Source organism: Diadema antillarum, unplaced genomic scaffold (assembly GCF_040938485.1).
Source record: "Diadema antillarum isolate AM-2024a unplaced genomic scaffold, OU_Dant_1.0 scf00000141, whole genome shotgun sequence".
Taxonomy (NCBI): Eukaryota; Metazoa; Echinodermata; class Echinoidea; order Diadematoida; family Diadematidae; genus Diadema; species Diadema antillarum.
Window position 1 is genome coordinate 4,238,611 of NW_027271030.1, and position 25,020 is coordinate 4,263,630.

General features: G+C 40.4%; 1 protein-coding gene across 1 annotated transcript in view; it reads right to left on the reverse strand.

Moving 5' to 3' along the window:
- The window catches only part of LOC139721303 (uncharacterized), a 30,056-nt gene that overhangs the window by 3,144 nt on the left and 1,892 nt on the right, over window positions 1-25,020 (reverse strand). Inside the window, exons 2-19 of the mRNA XM_071632625.1 lie at window positions 24,173-24,356; window positions 21,624-21,691; window positions 19,834-19,868; window positions 18,986-19,046; window positions 16,307-16,370; window positions 15,219-15,299; window positions 14,410-14,519; window positions 13,146-13,183; window positions 12,374-12,456; window positions 11,238-11,373; window positions 10,583-10,857; window positions 6,534-10,232; window positions 5,235-5,684; window positions 4,922-5,065; window positions 4,081-4,201; window positions 3,511-3,626; window positions 1,903-2,010; window positions 643-802 (exon numbers count right to left, since the gene is read on the reverse strand). Coding sequence (XP_071488726.1) covers window positions 643-802; window positions 1,903-2,010; window positions 3,511-3,626; window positions 4,081-4,201; window positions 4,922-5,065; window positions 5,235-5,684; window positions 6,534-10,232; window positions 10,583-10,857; window positions 11,238-11,373; window positions 12,374-12,456; window positions 13,146-13,183; window positions 14,410-14,519; window positions 15,219-15,299; window positions 16,307-16,370; window positions 18,986-19,046; window positions 19,834-19,868; window positions 21,624-21,691; window positions 24,173-24,340 — 5,917 coding nt within the window. The 5' untranslated portion in view covers window positions 24,341-24,356. The remainder of the gene's footprint in view (window positions 1-642; window positions 803-1,902; window positions 2,011-3,510; window positions 3,627-4,080; window positions 4,202-4,921; window positions 5,066-5,234; window positions 5,685-6,533; window positions 10,233-10,582; window positions 10,858-11,237; window positions 11,374-12,373; window positions 12,457-13,145; window positions 13,184-14,409; window positions 14,520-15,218; window positions 15,300-16,306; window positions 16,371-18,985; window positions 19,047-19,833; window positions 19,869-21,623; window positions 21,692-24,172; window positions 24,357-25,020) is intronic.

A 25,020-nucleotide genomic window follows, 5' to 3' on the forward strand; every position in this document is an offset into this window, starting at 1 on the left:
GAGCTTTAGATCTGTGACGCTAATGATACGACGACACTTATTAAGCCGAAAATGGTATTCTGCACATGTGCGAGACAGCCGTTTCCATTGTCCAACCCAGGAGGCTGCATTTTTTATAGCGTTTGCGTTGCAGATCTAACCAAAATAGAAATCTGCTTTTTTGTTGAATTGTTTTCATTTCTCGGCACTGTATCTGGGTTATAATGATTTATGAAGGAAAATATTGTTGCAATAACGAGCTCAGCAGGGTTGCAGCAATAAAACATCACCACTCCACAGAAGGCGTAAAATATGTAATCATGGGATGAGTTCATGGATTAAAATCATTGCACACTGAATTTCTGTTGAAAACTGTAACAACATGTTTTTTAAAAAAAATATTAATGAATACATCATTATCATTATTATTGTAATTATGGTAAAAAAAAACCACATCATGACACGACTGAATTGGCATTGGGATCGCTAACGCGGCCTCCTAAAATTTGGCTGCCATGATGGCAGTGTGTAACTATACATCTTACAAACACAAAATGGCATTACATACAATTGTAGCACCTTAACCCGGGGTATATATATATAACATGGTGCATCATATCCTGAAATAGAATGATAAAATAAATGCGCCCTCTGGTGACTTACTGTGTTTGATGCTGGAACTCTTGTCTCGTATAAGGCCAATCAGCCACATGATGTGAGACTGCTGCCACTCCTCTGACAGTAGGGGGCGCCATTTACACAGATGGGAGAAGCAATTGGACATCTTTGTACCATATTCCAATGAAAACAAAACAATGCAAAACTTTATGATTAATGAGAAGTACAAAACAAAACAAAACAAGACAAAAAACACAGAAAAATATGCAACTGTGTAAAGAGTACAATACCTTTGAAGAGACTGTGAATTGATAATTGATTGGAAATGCAATAATGGTAGTACTCTAGAGAGTAGAGGGACATTATTTTCTGAAGTAACAATATTTTCGAGAGCTCTAACCACTGCTCTGAGAGACACAACAGACATATTATGACTGCTGCTAATCCATAGTCCTCAAATCTGTGATTTCTTTGGGTACATCAACATATTTGCTTACCATGTACTGCATCAACCATTACTTTGTCAAGGACTTCGGACATTCAGGTTTGTATGGTGTGTTCTGTGCAAATCAGCACTCAATGTAAACAACGGGACTAAAAGTTCAGAAATATCACATTCAGGTCACAGTCTGTGTTTTGTGGAAAAACTGAATAGAAGTGACTGAGAGCTCTGTCAGGTGACATGAATTCTGACAATGCTGTATTTCCAATGGACTCACATTGTATGGGCAATGAAAACACCTCCCATGTGATTGTTTTCATTATTATGTTTGTGACAGTTGGTGACAAATGGTAAAATACTTGATTTCTTCTTTTTTTCTCTCATGATACCGCAAATACTTTGATGTAATCATGCACATCAAATACACACATGGACAGTGAAATCAAATGATAATCCATGCCAGGCTGACGGAAAATGTTGCATCTATTTAGGTTTTTCTTGCAATCTCTCCTGGTAAGTATGATGACTTTATAAGGTAGTTAACTAACCACACACAAGCTTGCCATGTCATGTGCACTGTAGTTGTTTCAATTCATTTGGAATATTTAGTTTGCTTTATGAAAGAATGAGATCAACTTTCAGAGCTTGGAGCCACACTTCACATTTGCCCACAATAGACTGCATCCGATCAATCGGACATTGCGCATTTATGCCAGTATTCCTTCACACAATCTGGCCCAATATCAGTTACAAAACATTCTAACCAACCCTCCCAGCCACATTCTGCAGAAATGCCACTGGATTTGCATATGAGCGGGTAACCATCAGCAGTGAGAGAGTTAAGACGATGCGGTAAATCTCACCTTCTCAGCAGTGTACTGCTCGTGCCTGTCTCTGCTTGTTGTAGCATCATGGAGCTGGTGCATGATCACTGCTTCCATTGTGGCAGTCATGGGATGCGCAGCTCCATCCTGTTTGGTTGTAGAGAGGTGAAAAGTGATAACAGTCTCCTTCTTACTACCCGCCGTACGATGACAAAGTGGGAAATAATTGTAAGAATGATGCTAAGGATGGAGATGTGCACATAGAGTATAAACTGCAATAGGTAAGATATTCATTGCACTATTAAAGATAATATAAAGTTTTGGTACCTCAAAAGTTTCCCTGAGTTTCCTTGTCTTAGTTTGTGTTTCAGGTTAGAGTACTTTTCATATAACTAACACTGTGAGACTTACTCGCCCCAAAGTGCTCTCATGTCTTAGTAATCATGCAATAATGGTTTCGTACCAGAGCAGAGCGGGCTCTGAAAAATTCGAACGAGCCGTTAGTTTGACTCGACGCGGTACCGCGAGAATCAATATACACGTATTGTACGAAACCATTATTGCATGATTACTAAGACATGAGAGCACTTTGGGGCGAGTAAATCTCACTGTGTTAGTTATATGAAAGGTACTTTAACCTGAAACACAAACTAAGACAAGGAAACTCAGGGAAATTTTTGAGGTACCAAAACTTTATATTATCTTTAAGGATGGTACCTCTAGAAAAGACGATGACTATGACTGTTGCGATAATCATGATGATACAGTTTCCAAAATGAAAATCAATCAAACAAACAAACAAACAAACAAACAAATAAACAAACAAACCCCGGTCAAATAGAAGGCTTCAAAGTCTCAAAGAATGACATTTGTGTATATTTAGAAATATGGATAAAAATATAGAGCAGATACATTTTTTGTTCTTCAGATACACTATACTTTTCCGTGGCAGGAACAGGCAAATTTTGAATGCTGCAGAGCACTCAAGAAATCCTTTACCCAATTGCCTACAGCACTTATCAAACGTCAAACTGAGTAAAATCTTCTGCAGGGACACCTACTTCTGCATCAATACACATTCCTACTTACATTTCAAAATTGACCCTGAGAGGATTCAAGAGAGGAATATTAATGTACTTCTAATTCTTTCTTTTTTCCCCCACTAAATGTACACTATTTGAATCCCCTGTCTTAATTTCTGTTTCTGGGGACAACTTTCACATTAAGACTGTTCCCAAACTTTTTTTTCTTTTCATTAGAAAGGGTTGACCCTGCAATGAGATGGAAGACCATAAATTGCTGTCAGGACAAAATCAGTAAAGTGTGCCCCAGTGGAGATAGCTACACAGCCAAATAAAAGAAACTGCATTCCCCTGAATGACATGGTGGCCACAATATTTTCTGATCACTTTAGCATTTGCAGACACACAAAATGAAAAAAAAAAAACTGTTCATGTCAGGAGGGGTGAACCTGGTATAGAGATGAAGACCACAAATTGATGTTAGAGCAAAATTATTTTTGTGCCTCCAGCATTGATAGCTGTACGCATAAACTATAATGCCCTGAATGCCACGAAGGCTACAATATCTGGTATTCACTTTTGAAACACACACACAAACACAGAGAAATCAAAACAGATCTCCCACCTTTCTTCGCAGCAAAGTTGGCCAGACAGCAGCCATGGCAAGGAGGAGATCCAGTAGGTGGGGAATACCCTCCCGGATGATGTCATAGCACAGGACCCGTCCTCGCGCAAGCCAGCCTGTTGGTGCATGCACAGAATACCAATGAACACAATACAGGAAGACACAAATGTGAAATGGGACACTTATTAATCAGTAGAGTCTTTCAGATACCTTAAAAGTTACACATAACTATTTTGACAATGGTTATATGTCAATTCCTTATGAAGTAATCTTGGTATACAGGCTGGGATACATTCTTGTTTATTATTCATTTGGATTCTCCTGTCAATGCAACATATGAGTAGGTACAGAGGTCACCTGCTGAGGTGGGTCCTCACATGAGCATTTTGTGATGCACAAGACTGGCCACAGATGCTTGCAAGGAAAGGAATCCACAAACAATGAACTGTTTCAGTCCCTCCTCTATTAACTCAATGGCAGTAGTTTTGATTACTTCCAAGGAATTGGGGCCTTGTGCTCACTGGTACCTCATCATTGGTTGAATCGAACAACACCCAATTTTTCTTTTACCTGATTCTCTGCAGATGGCTGCAAACAGTCTTGCTTGGGTCAGTTTTGTGGTCTTAGATGGGAGTCCCTCCACGGCAATCCTCCGGCCAAGCTCACCCAAAATATGCTGGATCAAACGCCTCTGCGAGATGGACACCATAGGATGCCATAGATTACACTTGCAATTAAAGGTCAAGCGTGTCACATGATAAATCCGAAACTATGCTGAGACTAATTGCTTATGTTACAGTGTCAATTGCACAGTATCAAGGCACCATTTTGATGACAACGCACATGCGTACCCATAAAAAGTGGCACTAAGAAATTTATCATCTATCCTATACACAACTACTACAATCCTTAAAACCTGAAGCTCTGTCACGGCAAACATCAACACAGTAGGTGAAGTTTAGTATAACCATAACGGCAATTTACCAAATAGACAAATTTACTGGAAAACGCAAGACTTGTAGATAGCGTGGATCGGCAAATAGTTGGAACTTAGCAAAAAAACATGGACTAAGTACTTTGGTACACTCTCTGGTCAGGAACTTTAAGGGTGCAAGTCAGAGGTAATCGTCTCATGGCGCAGTTACATTTTTCACTCATAAATCTCTCATTACAAATATACTACACATCAATTCAGCATACAGTACCTACAATGTACATACGTCAATGAACTAAATACGTCACTCAACTAAATAGAGTCACGATAACTTAAGAAAGTCACAAGAATCACAAGATATCTTGACATCCTATTTCCTCCTTGTTCAACATTCCTCTCCAAAAAAGAGTTCCTCTCAACAGCTGTTTCACAAGGAAAATCCTGCACACCCAAAGAGGCCCACTGGAAGCTACTCACACTGGAGTTGAGGTGTGTCCACTCGGCCAGCTGCCTGGCTATCTTGTTCTCTTCTGGCGTGGCAATCATGGAAATAGTCATACTCTTCAGCTGGCACTTGGAGTAGATCGCTGAGAACAGGTCCATGCTGTTATCCTGTAGGAACTGGGGTGTGATTGGTGGATATAATTACATTTGTGTTTTTTAATTATGATCATAATGAACAGATGAAGTCCAAGATAATCACTCAAATAAGAAATGGAAAACTCACACATTTTCATGAGTAAATCACCACAGGATTTGTAATAAGCATTACACAATTTGACTTCCTCACCTCTAGAATGCATTCACAGACAGAAACTCCGGAGCCTTCGGCTTTGTGGCTCTTTATCATACTGAGAATGTTCTGAAGCTGTGGTGCGATCACGGCCTTTTCACTGGTCGGTCCTGCATTCAAGGCAAGGGACTGGTCCTGGTCAGCAGCTGAAGTGGAGCCTGGGGTATTGCTGGTCAGGCAGGACTTTTGATGGTCTTCCTGAATGGTCATTTCTCCTCCTAATGAACGGTTGTGCAGGGTGGACTGGTCTTGTGTTTCCACGTCCATGGGCAAGGTGTGGCAGAGGTCTCCACTTACAGTAAAAGGTTCCTGGGCCTGCTCCTTAGTTCTGAGGTGGTCCTGGCCCCTGGTTAGGAACTGATCCTGGATGAAAGCTTGACCTTGGGCAGTTGGCTGAGCAGGAACCTTAAACTCTGGGCTACGGAGATCTTCCGTTGGTGGCCTTGACTGCAAAAAAAGAAGAAGAGCAATTGAGATCAAAAATAAAAATAGTATCATGCGTGCACCAAACTTGTCATAGACCAATCTAAACTGCATGATCAACAATCAACTAGAAATTGAATTATCCTTGAGTTTCATAATTGGTAACTGACAATAATGGTAAAAAAATAGTTAATTTAACCTTTAACTTTCTCAGAGCCTTTGGCTAACTTGCGAAAAAATAAATCTTAGTTTGGTAAAGAAGGATCACTGACATGAAACATGAAGGTTTAAACTTTTAAAAGACAAGTTCACTTTCATATACATGTGGATTGAGTGAATTCAGCAATACGAACAGAACACGTCAGTAAAAGTTTGAGGAAAATCACACAATCCATTTGAAATTTATGATTTTGTTAGGTTTCTGTGAAGTCCTTGCTGGATGAGAACACTACTACATTTGAAGATGTCACATGTGCAGAACTATATAAGCAATACATAAAGACAATTTGACAAAATGTCATTTTTTGGAAAAAAGTACACCTTCCCTCCACTTGTCACCGACATATGTGAAGGGTAACATTACTTCCCCTGCCTTCTGAGGAGACAAGTAAAGTGCTCTTTTGATATATATTTCCTTTCTAATGATCTACACATATGACATCACCAGCAGTAGTAATCTTCTCCAGCATGTAGTGGCACTGGCACTAAAACTTTTAAAATCCACAATTTTTGAATGGATTGTCTGATTTTCCTCAAACTTTCACGGATGTGTTCTAAAAATATTGCTGCATTCTCACAATCGACATATATACACTGTATGAAGGTGAACTTGTCCTTTAACCTGTGTTGTTACTTTAAATATTATGAACTTACTCCTGGGTCATCTGGATGGACCACTTCTCCTTTCATTTCTTGCCACCGTTTTTTGCTGCGCACAAATTTATTCCTGTCATAGCGAGCCATCTGACCCCAGAGGCTACCAATTTTTGTCACTTTGCGAGCGGCTCCCTCTGGTCTCCTGGGCTGGTTCCCACTGTCGGCTTCCTGTTCCTTCTTCCCAGTCCCGGCATCGGTGGTTTCTGGCCTACTTTGACTCGATCCTGAACAGTTGGCATCTCCACGTGATGAGACGGCACTTGCAGCTGGACCGCCTTCTTGGTGGGAACCAGCAGAACTGGAATCCCTCTTGGTGAGGTCAGAGATCATCCCTTCTAACTTCCCAATTGTTCCAACTGGCCTGCTATCGTCACGGTGAGGGATGACTCGGCTGAAGGCAGTGACCTCCTCGTGGCCATTCACCCTTCTCAAGTGCTCGCTGAAGTCACTTTGAGCCTTAGAGACACTCACTTGAGGTTGGGTCTCTTCAACATGATCTTTCCTTGAGTCACCAGAAGGATTATGCTCCTTCTGCGTAACACTGACTGCACTTGAGTTCTTGTCATCAGACAGCTTGACGGAGGTTTCTTGAGGCTGCGACTGTTCTTTGTAATCTACCCTGACTGGCAGCACATTGTGATTTGATGCTTGATCATGGCAATCAGACCCTGTATTCCTCTTTGTATTTTCCGAACGCTCTTGATTTTGACTGGAGTCCTCTGGCTTCTTCAAAGCCTCGTCAGCACTGGACCTTCTGGCAATCAGCTTCTTGGAGAAGCTACTGCGGGGATCCTGAGAACTGTCCCCACCTGCCAGAGCTGCATTCAGACTCCTCATGGCAGTGCACCTCTCCTGACTCTGGCCTGGACTGCTGTGCTGGGGCCTCACTGTGATGGCATCCAGAGGCGCGACAGAGTGAAAGTTCCTGGGAGAGGGTAGCTGGGGACTCTTTCCTGTCGCAATGGCTTGGGCTACCTGAACTCCTAGTGGCGGTTGCTGAACATCCGCAATTGGAGATATTGCAGGAGGAACTGGTATTTCGTGCAGTGGTGACACAGCAAAGGGCACTGGAGTTGGGAATAGAGGTGAAATCATTCTTGGCTGTGCCGGCTCCTCTGGTAGGACCTCTACTGCCGCTTGAGGCACATCAGCATCTCCAACCCCATCATCTGAGATGGGTTCATCCCTTGAGAGGCGTGGAGGACTTGGTGGCAGGGGGGAAACCATCCTGGGCACTGGGAGCATGTCAAAGAAGAATGAGGGCATGATTGGTGACACCCTCTCCACTGGTCTTTCAGGGGACATTGGGGAGATGGGTCTGGTGCAGGCAAAATTCTGGAAAGGTTCCTGGATGGGTGAGACAGGGCTGTCTCTTTCAGATGATGGCAGAGAGGCAGTTGACGATTGTCTCATCCTTGATTCCGACACCAGTCTAGGTGAGGCAGTTGCCATGGCGACTCCACTCCTTAACACCTGTCCTGATGCAGAACCTCTACTAGTACCGGGCACATCCATATTAACTGAAACTGCTTCTGTGTTGTTGATTGTGTGATGGTCTCCTTTCAGTGCTCTTTCAGCAAACTCATTATCAGCCTTACAAGACAATGCTTTGGTCTTTCTCTTCTTTGATTTCTTCTTCTTCTTCTTCACATGCGGACTGTCTTTCAAGCTAGCAGGAGGCGGCTTCACCTCTTCTTTGAGTCCATCATCCTGTGTGATGTGCTCAATCGGGACATCATATTGATCATCCATGCATGCTACAAATTCCTCTGTCTCTGATCGCATCAACACTTTCACGTCACTCTTTGACGAAGTGTCATTCTCATTTTGTTCTTCTACTTTCAGTCCATCCTCAGCTGGAGTTTCGGCAGATACAGATTGCACTTTACTGGGAGCACTCTGCTTGTCACTTTCGTCCCCTCCAGAGCTGTGGCACTCGCTGTGAGATCGCTTCCTAGATGCTAACCTCTTCCTCTGAGAGGGGTCGGCTGCCGAGTCTTTCCTGCATCTTTCAGGACTTTTACGATCATCACCACTACCGTGTTTAGAGACTGAAGAAGGTTCGGCTCCTGGAGCTGGAAAATGAAGTGGGGCATTCGAGTCCTTCACAGAGCCCATCTTGCGCAAGGCCGATCTGGTCAATCTAGCAGGCGAGGATAGATTCCTTGGCAGTCTATCATTTTGGGTGTCATTTTGCAATGAATTGGTACGACAGGGTGCAGATGATGTAGACATTGGTTCCGTTCTTTTAGGAGTCTTTAAGCATTCCTCATTTTGCATATCTCTTGATGAACTTCGAAGAAGCATCATCTTCGGCTCTCCACGTAGTGGACATGGCGTTTTTGTCTGTAAAGGTGGACTACTTAAAGAACGCAGTAACTTCCTGGCCTCTTGCCTCGTGAGTCTCTTTGGACTTGACTCTAATTCTTCCCGTAGAAATGTCTTGCACTCAGCTGCTTCTTTGCCATCTGACATTGTAGAGTTGTTCGCATCAGAAGCATTTCCACCACCACGATCAGCAGAATGAGATGGGACATGTTTGGATTTTGACACTTCATCACCACTAGAAAGCTTTCCTTTCCTCTGTTTCTCATGTTTGCTACGGTTTGGTGGGGTTCCTTGCAAGTGCTTCTGCAATCGGGTCATTCTTCTCGAACTCACACCTCCATTTTCATGTGTGTCAATTGCTCCATCAGACACCTCTTCTACTGATACTCTGTCTGACCCAACTCCATTCGCACCATCTTCAGTATCATTAAAGACCTGTTCTTTTATGCTATCGTGCCTCGCTGCTGTTGACCGATTCAATAGTTTGCTTTCTGTCACAGATTCATCATTAAACTGATTTGGTGTGAAATTCTGTCTGTCAATGTCTTCACTGTCGCTACTCTCACTGATCACTGACTTCCGTTGTGGTGGGCGAATTTTGTCTGTACGGCGCCTCCTACCTCTGCGAATGCCATTATCATCCAAGCTGTCACTGTCTTTCGGATCATACTCAGAATGTCTTGATTCTCCATCACTGGATAAATTTAGATCATCATCGAGGTTAAACATTGTGCTTTTGCAAGCAGCGGCAGCAACAGTTTGTTGGGTTGCAGCTTGTCCCTTGGCCCTACCACGTGTTTGCATGCCAAAGTTTTTAACACCTTTTTCCTGCATGCCCTCCTGTTTTTCCGTCTCTGGCTCATCTTCCGATGACGTTAAGGTTTGAACTTGTTGCCTCTGAAGTCTATGAGAAACAGGAGGCTTTTTATCCTTGATATCAAGGTCACTGTCACTCTTCCTCTCCTTCTCGTTGACAACCTGCTTTCTCCCTCGGCCTGGTTTCCTTCCCCTTCTGGGGGCGTGAACATCCTCGCCTTGGCTCAGGTCAAGCTTCTTTGAGGCCTTTGATACAGTCGCCCTGGGTGCTATTCCGGGTTCTTCTCTTTGTGGAAGCTTCTTTCCTGATCTCAGCTCTCTGCAAGACTCCCTACCTGCAGCAGATGCCTTGAGTTGAACACTTTCTGTCACCCGAGTGTTGGAAAGTTTGCCAGTTCTCCTCCGGGGCGATACCCTCAGAGGTGGTGTCCTCTTTGCCTCTTCTCGTGTCCCATGACGCTTATTAGCCAGCCGAGCATCGATTTTGGCGGCTGTTTCGGTCAGGGCATCATCATCGTCATCCTCGGAACTCTCAGCATTGTCTTTGGGAACCTGGAAGGGAAAACAGCAGACAATATTTCAGCAGGTGTCAGAGAAACTTATAATTAATTTTAAGAATGTAGAGAAAAAGATACAGTAACAATGCCTTTTGCGCATAACCAATACCACACCAATTACTCCAACTGATTCAGTAGAACATGTTTCTTGGATATGATCTGCCACATTTTGAATGTAGTGTACTAAACTTGTTTTTAAAATTTATGCTCTGTGTTTGAACTCATAGTTATCCTTCCAATGAAATTTATAGGCATCATCATATTTTGCATAGCAACCAAGTTTTTGGATTAAAATTACATCCATCTATTGCTGATGGCTCTCACTTCATATTGCCACAGACTCACATCTTCTGGAGACGGTGGGAGTGGGGAGAGGCAAGCCAAAGACTCCAGGTTCATCTTCGGCCAGGGCTTCCTCTGCACCGGTGTGGTATTGCCGGGTGGCTGTGGTGGCGAGGACGATGGGTGGACAGGCTGCGGACCCAGAGAAGGAGGAGGAGGAGATGGAGGGGAGGATGGAGCTGCCGAGGGACGGCTCCGGGGTGCGGCTGGGGTGATTCTTGCCCTCTTCTGAGGAGCAGGGGGTTTATCATTAACCCCGCTCAACTTTCTGCTGTCTCCTGGAGGGGCAGTACAAGAATGTAACATCATGAGGCAGCACTAATCATGATACTGATATTAACTGCAACAATATTACGTTATTGTTGACAATTCAATGACTGCAACCCAGGTGAAAACCCAGGCTAGGACAAGGTCTGATTACATATGGGGGCGTAAGGACACATAGACACAACCTGTGTATCATCATGTGAGAGTGTCACACAATAAAAGTTTCAAACAAACTCTTTCTGTCAACGATGCAAAACAGGAAATGAATTCACAAAATAAACAACTTGAGATTGTAAGTTGAGAAGAACTATAGCACAAATCACAAAGTATGAGCAACTTGTATATACTTGCAGATGTTACTAAAAAAAAATGATTTTCTTTTTAAAAATACCTTCTTCTTCGGCAGATGAATCTGAATCGTCCATGAACTCCTCTTCCTTCTCGGAGGCAGATGACTGCTGTCGTCTCTGTCTTGGTGGCTTGATACCATGCCGTAGCAACAGGGTTGTCAGGGAGGATATCCTTGCCTGCACAACAGCAAGAACCAGAAGGTCACAGAAGAAATCAGACTTTTACGACCTTGTCAAGGCAAAAGCTTACTTTGGAGGACTTGTGCAAAGCTACAGCATGCCGGTACAGTACATGCCAACAGAAAATACACACTATCCCCTGCTCTACCCCCACATCCCCCCCCCCCAAAAAAAAAAAAAAAAAAATGCCCAATACAATCCATTTCACTCACTATCTGTGAATTTTTACACAAAAAATTCTTTCAACCTCAGTTGTTCGCAAATGAGAGGGAAACATCTGAACAATCACCATCACAGCTTAACACTGAATAGAATCATTACTGCGGGAACAAACCATAGTACACATCAGGCCATGAGTTTAATAGTTATGTCATAAACATGCTTAAGACTGTTAATATTTTGATAAGGAAAGTGAGTGAAGGAGAAATGATCTGTGATAGTGTGAGCAAATGTGCTAATTAACATCTGTTTGCTGCTTGTATGTGTTACAATGGACATCTTTGCATGATTGCATGTTTGTATGTTTAAATTACCCTATACATATTTATTCATGCATTGTAGACAATTCTCTTTGAATATCATACTTCTCTGAAGCAAAATGCCATCCACAGAAAAAAAAAACATACCTGAGTATCAATCTACAACTACACATTACCGTGAAATAATGATAAAATGTGAATGCAGGGTTCGAAATTGGCGATGGTCCGCTGGCCATTGGCCACCCAAAATCATGTCGAACTAGCTAAAAATCATAAAATTCTGAAGTAGCTAGTCTGTCTGGCTAGCCAAAATATTGCTTCAGTGTCAAAATTGATTCTAAGTAGTCCGCCTGGCTAGTTAAAAAAAAAGTTAAGTGCGACCCCTGGAATGTACTATAGAAATGCTTATTGTCCTACATCAGTGAACAACATATGTTGAGTGAGAGAACAAAAGATGAAGACGGCCAGAGCTTGCTAAAAGAGCAGTGAATCAAATGTTTTAAGGATGATATTCTTACCTGAGCTCTTTCAAACTGTAGCTGCAAACTTGACTGTGATCTCTTAGCCATGCTTGCATCTCTTTTAACCCTGGAGTAGCTCTCTGTAAAGCAACATCAAAAGATTAGTAACCCATTTAATACATTACCTTGCCAAAAAAGAGGTCTTAAAATCTTGTTACATACCATGCAGTAATCACATCTAAATTTTCCCCTTTTATCATGACTAGAATGTCATCATATCGTAATAGAAATGCATTTCAAGAACTTATAACTTCATATTTCTTTTGCCGCCATGTAATAATTGCTGAGAAAATCTACAAAACATGGGAGTTCGGAGACAGAGATAGTGCTCCATGTTTTTAGCGCATGATCAAATAGAGCTGGCGCTGTGCTCAGCATTGTCAACACATTGTTATAGAAATTAAATAGCGCCGCTGCTGTTTGAGTTTTTACAGCTATTTGCGATGGGGAAAATGCTGCTTTGATATAAATGAATTCTCTTCTTTTCATATGCCAAATAACAATATTCAAAAACACTTTTAGTATTTAAAAAAAAAAAAAGAAAGAAAGAAAGAAAGAAAGCAAGAAAGAAAGAAAGAACGAAAGAAAAATCCCCTCTCATCTCATCAGTTATTTGCAACTGGGAAAATACTGCTTTGATATAACTTCATTATTTTCTTTTCAAATGCCAAATTACAATATTCAAAGCACTTCTGGTATCAAGTATAATACTTTTAGTATTTAGTATTAGAAAAGAAAGAAAGAAAGAATGAATGAATGAAAATATCACCTCTCATCTTCTCCAGGGATGCTGTGGCTTTCTTTTCTCTGTGAATGAGTCAAAGATATGACACAGAAGATAAGGAGAGAACACACAACTTCACTCAATGACAATACTGACAGAAATAAAGTGAAACTGAAACAGTGACGTCTTCTAATCTCAGACAGGGTCCTCTCTTTCACTCAGGCCGTTTACAAAATGGATGTCATGCAGGGAGAGATATGGCAATGACACTTTTTACAACTGAACTCTCTCTATTATACATGCACCTCCCTGTCTCTTAAATGAACAATTCCTGTTTTGTTCAGGTTATACATGTATGTCAATCTTAAAATGGATTGTACCATCTATCCTAGGGGAGAGATCATTTTACAAAGTGACATAAATTACCAGAGACCAGCACATACATTGTGTAGCTTGCATCTTTCTTGTCAGACAAGGTAACATTAGTGGAGGTTTTGTTCACTAATGGGAGCATTGATACAGTTAAGTATCATTGACTGGTATCACAAATAGCAGCTGAAGTCTTAAATACCCTGGCACATAGTAGTGACGTACAGCGGATGATTTAAACAAGCGCAGACGTACAGCGGATGATTTAAACAAGCACAGAGTCCTGCAATGTAGCACTGGGCTCAGAATGCACATGTTCAAAACAGTTCCATATGAATACATGCATTCTTTCTGAGTGAAAGTCAAGCTTTTATTTTAAGATGGTGGTCTTCTGCATTTCTTTAAATTAATTTGATTTGATAAGTGATAACTTAATTGTTGAAGGACTGTACTGTATGTGTATAACCACACTTGTTGCATATCATACGATTTGTATACTTGGAAGAATTCTTTGTCATGTTAAATTCATGCAGAAAGCTTTCATCAGTTGGGGAGATCATACAACAGTATATTTAGGTTTCTACCAACCTTAAGTAATTTGCTGCCACAATACTTGCCTTGAAAAGAATTTTTGGCAGAGAAAAGTAAAAGAGTCCATCTGGATCAAGAGAATCAAGCTCACACTCAATAGGAATTCTGGATACAATTTACCACCAATCCAATAATCCAATGATCAAGAAACAAGCAGGCAGTGCTAGAGAAATGGTGTAATCACTTGGCCTGAAGAACTTCACAGGAGTGGTCAATAGCTAGCAAGCAAATTACCAAAGTGCAGAAATGCAGAAATAAAATGGAATCAAATCAGAGCAAAGGAGGCTGATACCAGGGGGGGGGGGGGGGGGGGTCCCCACCTCCCTGGGAGAGGAGGGTACACACTCACTTGCTCCTCAGCTCCTCACACTGCGACTTCAGCAGCAGGGCGTCGGATTCGAGGACCGCCTTCTCCTCCTCACACTGATCCAGCTTGTTCTGGTACTGCTTGATGGTGGACTGGAGAGAAGACAGACAGACAGACAGACAAACAGTGATGGGTGGTCACAGACAGACAAACAGACACACCAACAGTGGCAGGTAGTCACAGTTTGTTACAGAATGAGAAAGATTTTTTGCTGGCATATGTCTCTAATGCTGGATTCCCACTGTTGTGAAATCCACTACGCATGCCACTATTCGCCATTTGTGCTAGTGGCAATTCCTTAAAATTTCATGCCACAAAAATATCTTGCTTTAGAGTAAACTTTAGCAATTAGAGACTTTTGAAATTCCTCAACATGATGAATATTAAATGAAAGAAAGATATTATTCAGAGGGGTGAAGGTTCAGGTGTGAGTTTCTTCAGTTTGTCTCCCTCTACAAATTAAATTTGTTAAGATCGCAACTGCTGATCTGTAAATTAACAAACATGTCGGAAAAAGGAACCAGTGGGACTCGAACCTGTCATCTACTGTCATTTAATTTGCAGAGGGAGACAAACTGAAGAAACTCACATAATGAATGTTACTGGTATGTGTAATGAACAAGGGGCCAAAATGCATACCATATTTCATTTTTCCTTTCTCTACTTCATGAAAACTCACAACAAAGTGTACGCCTGTATGAAATAGCTGAAATTATAATTAAAAGATATGGCATCAATCGAGAGAAATGTGATTTCTGGAATTGGATGGCTTAAATTGCTGACTGCCCTACCTCATGCGCTGTGACTTTATTCTGCAGGTCGTCATAGTGCGTCTTGCTGTCTTGGAGCTCCTGAAGAAAGCGTTCTTTGTCCTGCGGCACGTGTTGGTCGTCATGGAAACAAGGACAGAGAAGACATATAAATGTTTCGCCGCCGACAAACAACCATACTACATATCGTTGCTGGGATGACAAGACCTTGTATCTGCAATTTTGGTGAAAATGACTTTTTTTAAATTAATGGTCACATAATGGGCTAAGTGATGTCCTGTCCAAATCCCAAGTGTCTTACTTAAAAAATGAAGCCACCACAGCATGTCAAAAGAAAGGCTTTCCCATTCACTATAGTGCTTTGGCCGCCATGTTTTTTGGCTCTCCTGAACATTTGACATTTTGCAGATACGAGGTCTTGTCGCCCCAGCGACGATATGATGTCGTGTCACACACTCATACACAAGTAAAACAGTTTTCAAGTACATGTGACGTATAGTGTATGAAAAACAACAACAATTAAAAAGAGCACTCTTATAAAGTTTTTCACATGTCAGGTCATTCGCTAATGGCTATCTGTCTGTTGTTACAATCAGTGTACACTGTTATAGAAGCTCAAGTTTAAGGGATATTGCTGAAAAAGTAAATTGCACCAAATGAGTATTTTCATATCCTAGCTCACTCTCTTGGATTGGAAAGTGAGGAATCTATGTTCATATCATGCAGAAAAAAAATTACCCAATACTACGAGAAGGTGCTGAACAAGTTTTATCAAATGGCCTATTCATGTCATAAATGTTGCAGTTCTTCCTTCAGCAGAAAAAAGGAGTCTATACATATGTTCATTTTATACAGAAGAAAGTTAGGCGATATTAAAAGCTTTCACAAGCAGATGTGTACACAACACGAGACAGAGGACAAACACCATTACAGTACTCTCAGTCCCACAAACACATGATGTAAGATTTTTAATACAAATTATGCATTAGAATCATAATCCGAGAATGAGCGAATGAATCGGGCCACCTATGATTCCCCACACTACTGCTGCTTTACAGGGGTTAAACTCTTTCTGTTATCAGACTTGTGATACATTGTGATTAACTCACTCTCTTCCAGGGTATGATGTCCTTCAGCGTTGCAGCAAGCTGGTCCTCCAAGACTCGGCAGTCTCTGTCAATGCAAATGAAGAATTCCAGTTTAGAGTTAGCTCGTGTGCACATTGGTACAAATGACCTTTTTTTTTTTCTTAGTTGGTTAGGCACTTCACTCACTTTCAAAGTGACATAAAACACAATCTTGCCCGATGAAACAAATTTATGGAATTCATCAATCATGTTCATACAAATGGTGACCAGAATGGTCTGTTAATTCACACTTGGGGAAGCATCCATTTATTTTGCATGGAATGCATTAATATACATTTTCTATTAATAGTGCCAAATACCAGACTTGCTGTCAGGTGGATATGCTGGCAAGCAACATTTATAGGCATTGCAGTGAATAATCACTCTATCACAGATGCTTGTCTCACTGAATTTAAAAACCAACATGCCTGTTGGTACAAAAACCTTTACTGCTCATGCACAAAGGGGAACTCCAAACTAGCTTATAGGTCATGGGTTACACTGCTCTGCTCAATGAGTCTGGTTTTTTGTATCAGAGACTAAAATATAGACAGTATTTGCGTGGCAGAAACCGCAATCTTGCTAAAAAGCCAGCAGAATGCACAACAGACACTTAAGTCAGGTAGACTATAAATACATGTTACATTATAGCAAGGCTACTACTCATCACAGATTTAACTGTGGAATAATTTTGCTGCAGAAATCTAATATACAAATTGTACATCATTGTTGGACCACAAATTCAACAACGCGCAAAAACGTTGCCATGCGCAAGGGTGATAGTGCACTTCATATAGCCCTGTGTCAATTCGCGAAAACAACATCCCACGAAAATGTCTGTTACCTCCCTATTCACGAAAATATCTGTACATGAAAATAACAACTTATACAGTACCTGTAGTCTAAATCTAAACTAGACAGGCGTTTCAGATTCAATCTCATAAACATCAGAGTTATTACAGGGAAAAAGTAAAAACAGAAATCTACCACAGTATGCCCCGATTACTCTTCTTTCTTTCACTGATACCGGTACTGACTGACTGTATATATATATGTTACCAAGGAGTACCTTTTTGATCTTACTGTGTGCATGAGGATACACTATATGCTATGAAAATAATGACATTTTAAACAAGGAAGTGAGGCAACTATTTCACTGACAGGAAACTTTGATATATCCTTGTACATTTCTCTCTAACCCTTGAGTGCTCTAAGTGCTGATTGTCACAGAAAACCCCATAGCATTGTACACACTGTCCAAAGTCCCTGGCACAAAAGGGGTTAAGCAAAGACAACACTGTGAAGATTTTTACCACTGTGGACACTGGCATATGTGTCAGATAATTGTCTCCTACGTCGACTTGAGAAACCACACATTATACAGCTGTACGTATTCCTAATATTGAGTTACTATGTTGCTCTTTTTTTTTTTAATCCGAGACCACCAAAAGCCACATTGGTTTCAATTCTCCATTCGTTACCTAAAAATGCAATTTCAATGTGAAATTTCATAATGCAAGCAGTTTTCCCTTCACACACCAAATTTTCAAGAATCAGAAACTTCTTCAATTGTTCATTCTATTTCAAGGAAAGCCTTTCTGATGTACTTCATTTGTATTTCAAATGCTACAACACGAAGGTTCAAGGTACAATGTATATGAATGTCACTCCAATTTAATACAAACCTAGTATTAAGATCTCCTAAAACTATTAAAGTCTAATGAGGGGTAAGTATCATCTTCTATGACAGATCAGTGGGAAACTTGAGGAGGGGTGATATGTTTGTACATGAGCCATGGATACGAACTGTATTGTAAGGTACATTGTTGCACCTTAGTATTTTACTTAATTTGTGTGAGTGTTTTTGTGTGATGTCATTTTGCAGGAAGATGCATTGAACAAACAACTGGAATAGCCATTTAAATCACCAATGTTTGTTGCCATGCAGTGAAAATCTATAAATTTCAAATGTTGATAACCTACTTAAATAATCTCTAAATGTACAATATTTCGTATGAAAGACAAAACATCAGGAGCATTATTTGCCACTGGGGAGTGCCGTTATCCACACACACAAACAAGAGAGATTTTCCCGTGATACACATCCACAGCAAAAGTTGAGTAAAATCCCACCAGAGATGTGGCTAGTTGAGCATACACTAAAAGTGTGACTCAAGTCACCTGAACAAGTCAGAACACAGAGGGCAGCATCACCACAGAGATGCCGTGGCACCAAAGACACAATATCACTATTAAAATCCAAAATATTGCCCACACACTGCGTCATACACTTAGTGAATATGAGAAACAATTTGAATCTCATCAAATATAAATAGATTTGCATGTACATATTGTACTGCTACCTATTTTTACCCCCATTGTACACATGAATTATTTTACTTTACTTCCTGATTTAGTGATTCATACTTTCCGTCATTTAAAACAAAAAGAAACCAATCATTTCTTCCAGCTGTTCAAGATGAAATCTTGCAGAAATCAGAAAACAAACATACCAATAGGTTACCTAATGAATAATGCCTTTGCTATCGCTCTCTGTAAATATGATAGGTAAGTTTCTGTCTGTACGGAAAGGAAGTACAGCATAAGGCATTTTCCTGAGGCATAAATAAATGCACTTCACACATCCATCAAACTTCTCACCTTTTTGACTGCGCCAGCTTCAGCGTGACTTCCTGCAATTTCTTCTGCTGCTCGTCAAATGGTGCACGGTTGTCAAGGAAAAACATTCTCCATTTTATCGTTCCCAATCACATTGGATCTAACACACTTTGAATAGCTTGTCAGCAAATAAAAATACACATCTTTAAATGAAAGGAAATCATAATCCACTGGTACATCTTCACAATAAAACATGTCCAGAACAACTTTGAGTGTCACATCATGTATCAATACATGAAGTGAAATCCAAGGTAACATGGGCATGGATGATGGAAAATTTCACTTTCCTGCATCTTCGTTGTCCTTTAACAGTGCTTCTTTTGTGTTTTGCAGTGGTTGTAAACAAGAGCTGCTCTTAGAACACACAATAACAAGAAATCACACAAGTGAAACTAATTACTGGCAAGAAAGAAGACTTACAATGGAGCTCTGAGACCAATAGAGTCAACATCATGATGTAAGGGAGAAATTTTCCTCAAGACAAAGTAGCAAAACAGCGGCAGTTCAGGAAAGTTCTTACATTATTACAGGTCTAAATTTGATGAAAATTTATGATTTTGTGAGCTTGATTTTGATCTACATATTTCAACCTGACCACAGCATGCCGATTAGCATGGTATTGCACGTCTCCATTCTAATACAGGATTTAAGTCAACACACACCGTATGTACGCCATATGTATACATGTAATTAATTTCAACTACCGGTAAACTACTGATGCACTTGCATACATTTTCAAACGATGGATGTCTGGTAAAACAGAGCACTGGCTTGACCCAATTGAATGGCAATATTGATTACATTAAAATAAAAGGTTTGGTAAAGGATATCTTGGCATTTGCTTTGATGTTTCTGGATGAGAGTGCTGAAAAGAAAAGAAAGGAAAACCAATGGGACAAGAATTAATTTCAAGGCTACATCTAGACTGGTTATTAAATGGTAACGGTAGTAAGAGTATAAAATATAACACGCACATGACATACACTGTACTGTGCAGAGGTTTCTATTGATGCTACATTGTATTCACTTCAACTTATTTTTGACAAAACTGAAACAGCAAAGTGTATGGTATGACATTGTTTGCACGTCAAACAGATCACTTCTCTTTGTTTTCTCTATTGACATACTCTTCTGACAAATCATGACTTAGTCTGCAGTGCAGGTGATATGTACAAGTATGATAAAAACAAGATTCAGTTTCATATACAGTGCAAGCTGTGTAAACTATAATTTGCGCTTCCTGTACTTTGTCTTTGATTAACAGATTCGAACTTCACTTTGAACAACATTTTTGCAATGCAGAATGGTGTGGTGTTTTCTCTACCCAGAGAAGTAATGATTACAGCATAAAAACATTGTCTTCCTTATCCAGGGGCACTTCTTTAGTAATGCCATTGCTCCATCAGAGGGCCCTGCCATTTTTGTTACCCAACATTACCAGGTACCCATTTATGCACCTGGGTCGAGATGGACACAGTGGGCAAAAACATCTTGTTTGAGGATATACAGTAAGGCACTTGAGGGGATTTGAATTTGGGACCTCTGATAAGAATGTCAAGAGTCTTGTCTACTATGCCACAATAGCCCCAAATACGTCTGTCTACTGTCAGCACTGTACCCCCAGTGGAGTAAAGGAGGAGGGGGGGGGGGGGGGAGGGGGAGAGGGGAGATGGAGGAGGGAGGGGGAGTGCTACCATTACATTATCATTCTAGCATTGCCACCCACTCCTTCATACTACTGGGTCATAAGGGCAGTGTTTCAAACAGCTCCCAAGGGTGGTATGTTGTACACGGTATGTGCATGACAGAATCCGAACTGAGGACCTGCTAGTTGATTGACTAGAGTCTCACACATTCTACCACAGTTTTCAAAGTCTATGGAAGCTGAAAACTAATTAAAAGAAAGAATGCAAAAAGAGAAAAAAAAATCACTTGTGTGATGCACTGTAAGTCAATGAGTATTGTCAAACTTTGAGGGATAACCATAGTATAATATTTTGAGCATCATCAAATTTCTTAATTACCTCCGCCAATGGAGGAGGTTATGTTTTCGTTACCGTTGGTTTGTTAGTTAGTTTGTCCATGCTCAAAATAACTCAAAAAGAAGTTAACGGATTGGGATGAAACTTGCAGGAAAGGTTGAGAATGACACAAGTACCAAACGACTAACTTTTGGCAGTGATCCGAGAATTTTTGGGGAATTTATGACGGATTTTTGATATTTTAACAGGTAGGGTCAATGAACTTGGGAGTTCAGGCTGCGCGTATTTGAGGTTGCCTGCGCGCAGCAAAGTGCGGTAAAGTTTTTGCTGGGGTGAGGCGCGCCGTGCAGCTGAGGGTTTATGACGTAACTAAGGCTTCTATATCGGGAAATCTGGCAACTTTCAGCACACAATGCAGTACGTATGGGTGGAAATCACTGATATTTCTACGGAAGAACAAGATCAGTGGTGAAAATGATTTGCATGCTTGGCGGAGGTCTGCGCTCGCAGAGTGCTTCTCTAGTTTGTGCAATGTATTGAGAGACACAAATATAATCTACATAACATTTGATCATGATTCCTGTGAGATTGGTCTTTTTTCTAAGACTAAAAAGTTTGTGAAATTCAGTTTTACATACTCAGTGAGGATCATTTTCCGTTTGATGTCCACAAAGAAAGCTCTGTCCCTTTTGCAGTCTTCAAGCTCCTACACATACAGGAAAAAAAAAACATAATCAAGAAATACAATATTCATTTTAAAGGACAAGTTCACCTTCATAAACATAAGGATTGAGAAAATGTAGCAATATTAGAACACATCATTAAAAGTTTGAGGAAAATTGGACAATCCGTTCAAAAGTTATGAATTTTTGAAGTTTTTGTGCAGTAACCGCTGGATGAGAAGACTATACTGCAGTGTGTGAATACATGTAACTTTTAGATGTCACATGCGTACAACAATATAAGGAAAATATAAAGAGAATTTCACAAAATTTCATCTTTTGCAAAAAATACACATTCCCCCGACTCATTACCGACAATGTTATGGGTGATATTATTCCCCCTGCCTTTAGAAAGAGTCAAGTCAAGTGCTCTTTTATTATGCAAAAAAAGTGAAAATATGTTGAATTTTCTTTACATTTTCTTTATACTGTTGTATGCATTTATATGACTCACAAGCTGTAGTAGTCTCCTCATCCAGCGGTTCCAACACAAAAATTTTAAAAATTCATAACTTTTGCATCGATTGTCCAATTTTCCTCAAACTTTCACTGATGTGTTCTACTAATATTGTTGCATTCTCTCAATCTTTATGTTTATGAAGGTGAACTTGTCCTTTAATTTACTTTTACCTCAACAATGCACTGTCTCACACTTGCCACCGGAAGTTTTAACTGATCAAACAAATCAATGAATTACACTCCGCGTTGACTACTCTTTGCATTGCCACTACAGGTATTCAAGATGACATTGAAAAAAAAAAAAGACTAAAATCAGATAATGGTGAAGTGCACCAAATCAGACATAAACTGAGAAATCACAGGGTAGTTTTTTACCTGCAAAAGCTGTTATTTTTGCAAGGGTTTCGTTTTTTTTTTTTTTTTTTTGCTCACACTTTGACCATGAATTTACATTGTAACAAGAAACGAAGTATCACAAATCAAATGGACAAGCATTAGTGCACTTACAATATGATAGCCTGGAAGTCGAAAATCACAAAAAAACAACATCTTGCAGAAATGTCTGTGACTTCCTAATTCGCGAAATCATCTGTACGCAATAATAACAGCTTTCTTTACAGTTCCTTGTATACATGCATGGATTGAACAGTAGAAATAATCACAGCCAGATTGTAAATTTCTTAAGGTGAAGTTGCTATCAACTCACAACCTTTTCAACACTAAAAATATAACAAAAACCATGCCTTTGGTTGCTCATTTGGCAACTACAATCCCATTCCTCCCTAAATCTGTAAATTCAAATATTCAAGTAATGTGCAGTTCAATGCTCCGTCACTGTACAGGCATGCTACCCTGGAAACATTAAACTCCACATTGCTTGAATATATATGAGACCATTCTGAAGCAAATAATTTTCACACAACAATAGATACAATATGTACTCTTAAATGAATCCCACAAGGATTGGAACAATCATCCCCCAGCATTCCTACTGATTCCCACTGATCAGTTACTAGCCATCCCCTTTAAATTAAAGTTTGTAATTCAATGTCATGCAACTGCAATTAAAGGCACAGGTCCTGGTCATTCTAGCACACTTTTTTTTTTCCTCTCTCTCTCAGGAATTTACCACATTTGAAGATATTCCAATCATTGTTCAATGGTGAATAAATCTAAGAAAGAAGAATGTAATGATGATATTCAACTTTCCAATTACAGTTGAACCTCTCGTATCCGGACAAGTCGGGACCGGGGCTCATCCGGATAAGGGATTTGGCCGGATACGGGAGACTCAATGCTTTATACATGTACATATACATACACATGTACTGATGTAGCCCATTGTAGTACCACATGTAGTAATGTGTATACTGCAACCTTTTCATTGTTACATTTGGGGATGTTTGGGGATGTTAAAATGTCTGAAGGTAAGCAATTTGGAAGGAAATTTGATGTAATGTATGTTAATCATGTTGGAAGTAATATGTAATTCATGTGTGTTTGTGTAGGAGTTCTCAAGGAGTTGGGAATCCCCCTTTCCTCCCGTAATTATAAAAAAAAAAAAAAAAAAAATCACGGCGAGATTGCGTCCGTATAATAGAGAGATCCGGATAAAGGGAGGCCGGATAAGAGAGGTTCAACTGTAGTTTAGACTGAAGTCTTTTCATTCACATGACAGCAAGGGAAGGCAACATACACATATATACACACAAACACAGAGTAGACATTGTAAAACTGTACAATTCAAGTTAGTGAATACAAGAGTATAGCAGCTGCTTTTAATTGTTATAACAAACATATAGTTTATATCCTTTTTTTTTCCTTTTCAAATAAAAGAATGCCAATGAAAAAGATCTGTGAAATGCTGAACAATGCAGCCACAATCACACTTGCATTGCCAACCACAAACCAGGCACAACTTCACAATCAGTATCATACTAGTGTAAACAAACTGAGAGTCCCACGCACATAAAAGAACAAAAAGGGGGAATCCCATTTTATCCTACCTTCTGTAAGGCTCTGCAGCCGCTGCAACTGCTGGCCAGGGCCTCACCTTCCACCGGTACCTCGCTCCCGGTGGAGAGGGCTACCTCTTGGGATGACACCTCCACTTCCATGGCAACGGGAGCAACATCGTCAAAGGGCTCAGGTGCTTTTCCATCTTCTGGATCCATGGCTCAGGGGGCGAGACTGAAAAGTGTCCAACATGGAAACAGATAGTGTTTACAAAGCATTCTTTTCACATGAAATTATGATGTGACAAAGGGCTGGTTCATTTAAAACATACTACACGTGTACATATCAAATGCTTCAAGGCTTACTGGTACTTACAGTAAGTTGATGCACAATTCACAAGTTTGCATCACCTCGTCTACTCCACAAAGAAGTTTGCAATTTTGGAGAGCTACATATATAAAATGAACAATGCTGCTATACAACAGCTAAAGTGCCAATCAAACTTATTGGTTGTTGCCTGGGATGTTAAATAGAATCATTGTGAAATGCCACTAACTGTAAACAATGACCCTGGCCACGTCACATTATACAACTGCCAAAACATATTTTACATATACATATTGTACACATACACAGCAGAGCTCGACACTAACGGTGGCCCAGTGGCCCAGGGCCACCAAAAACGCACGTCGGGCCACCAAAACTTCAGAAATGAAGAATTTGGTGGCCTGATCGGGCCACCAAAAAAGGTCGGATGTTTGCCTATGGGCCACCAAAAATAAAAGTTAGTGTGGAGCCCTGTATACAGTATGCAATTAGGGTGACTCGAGATGGAGTACACGTACATGTTAAGACAGTTGTCCTCGAAGTATTAAAAAGTTCAGGAATTCAACTCTAT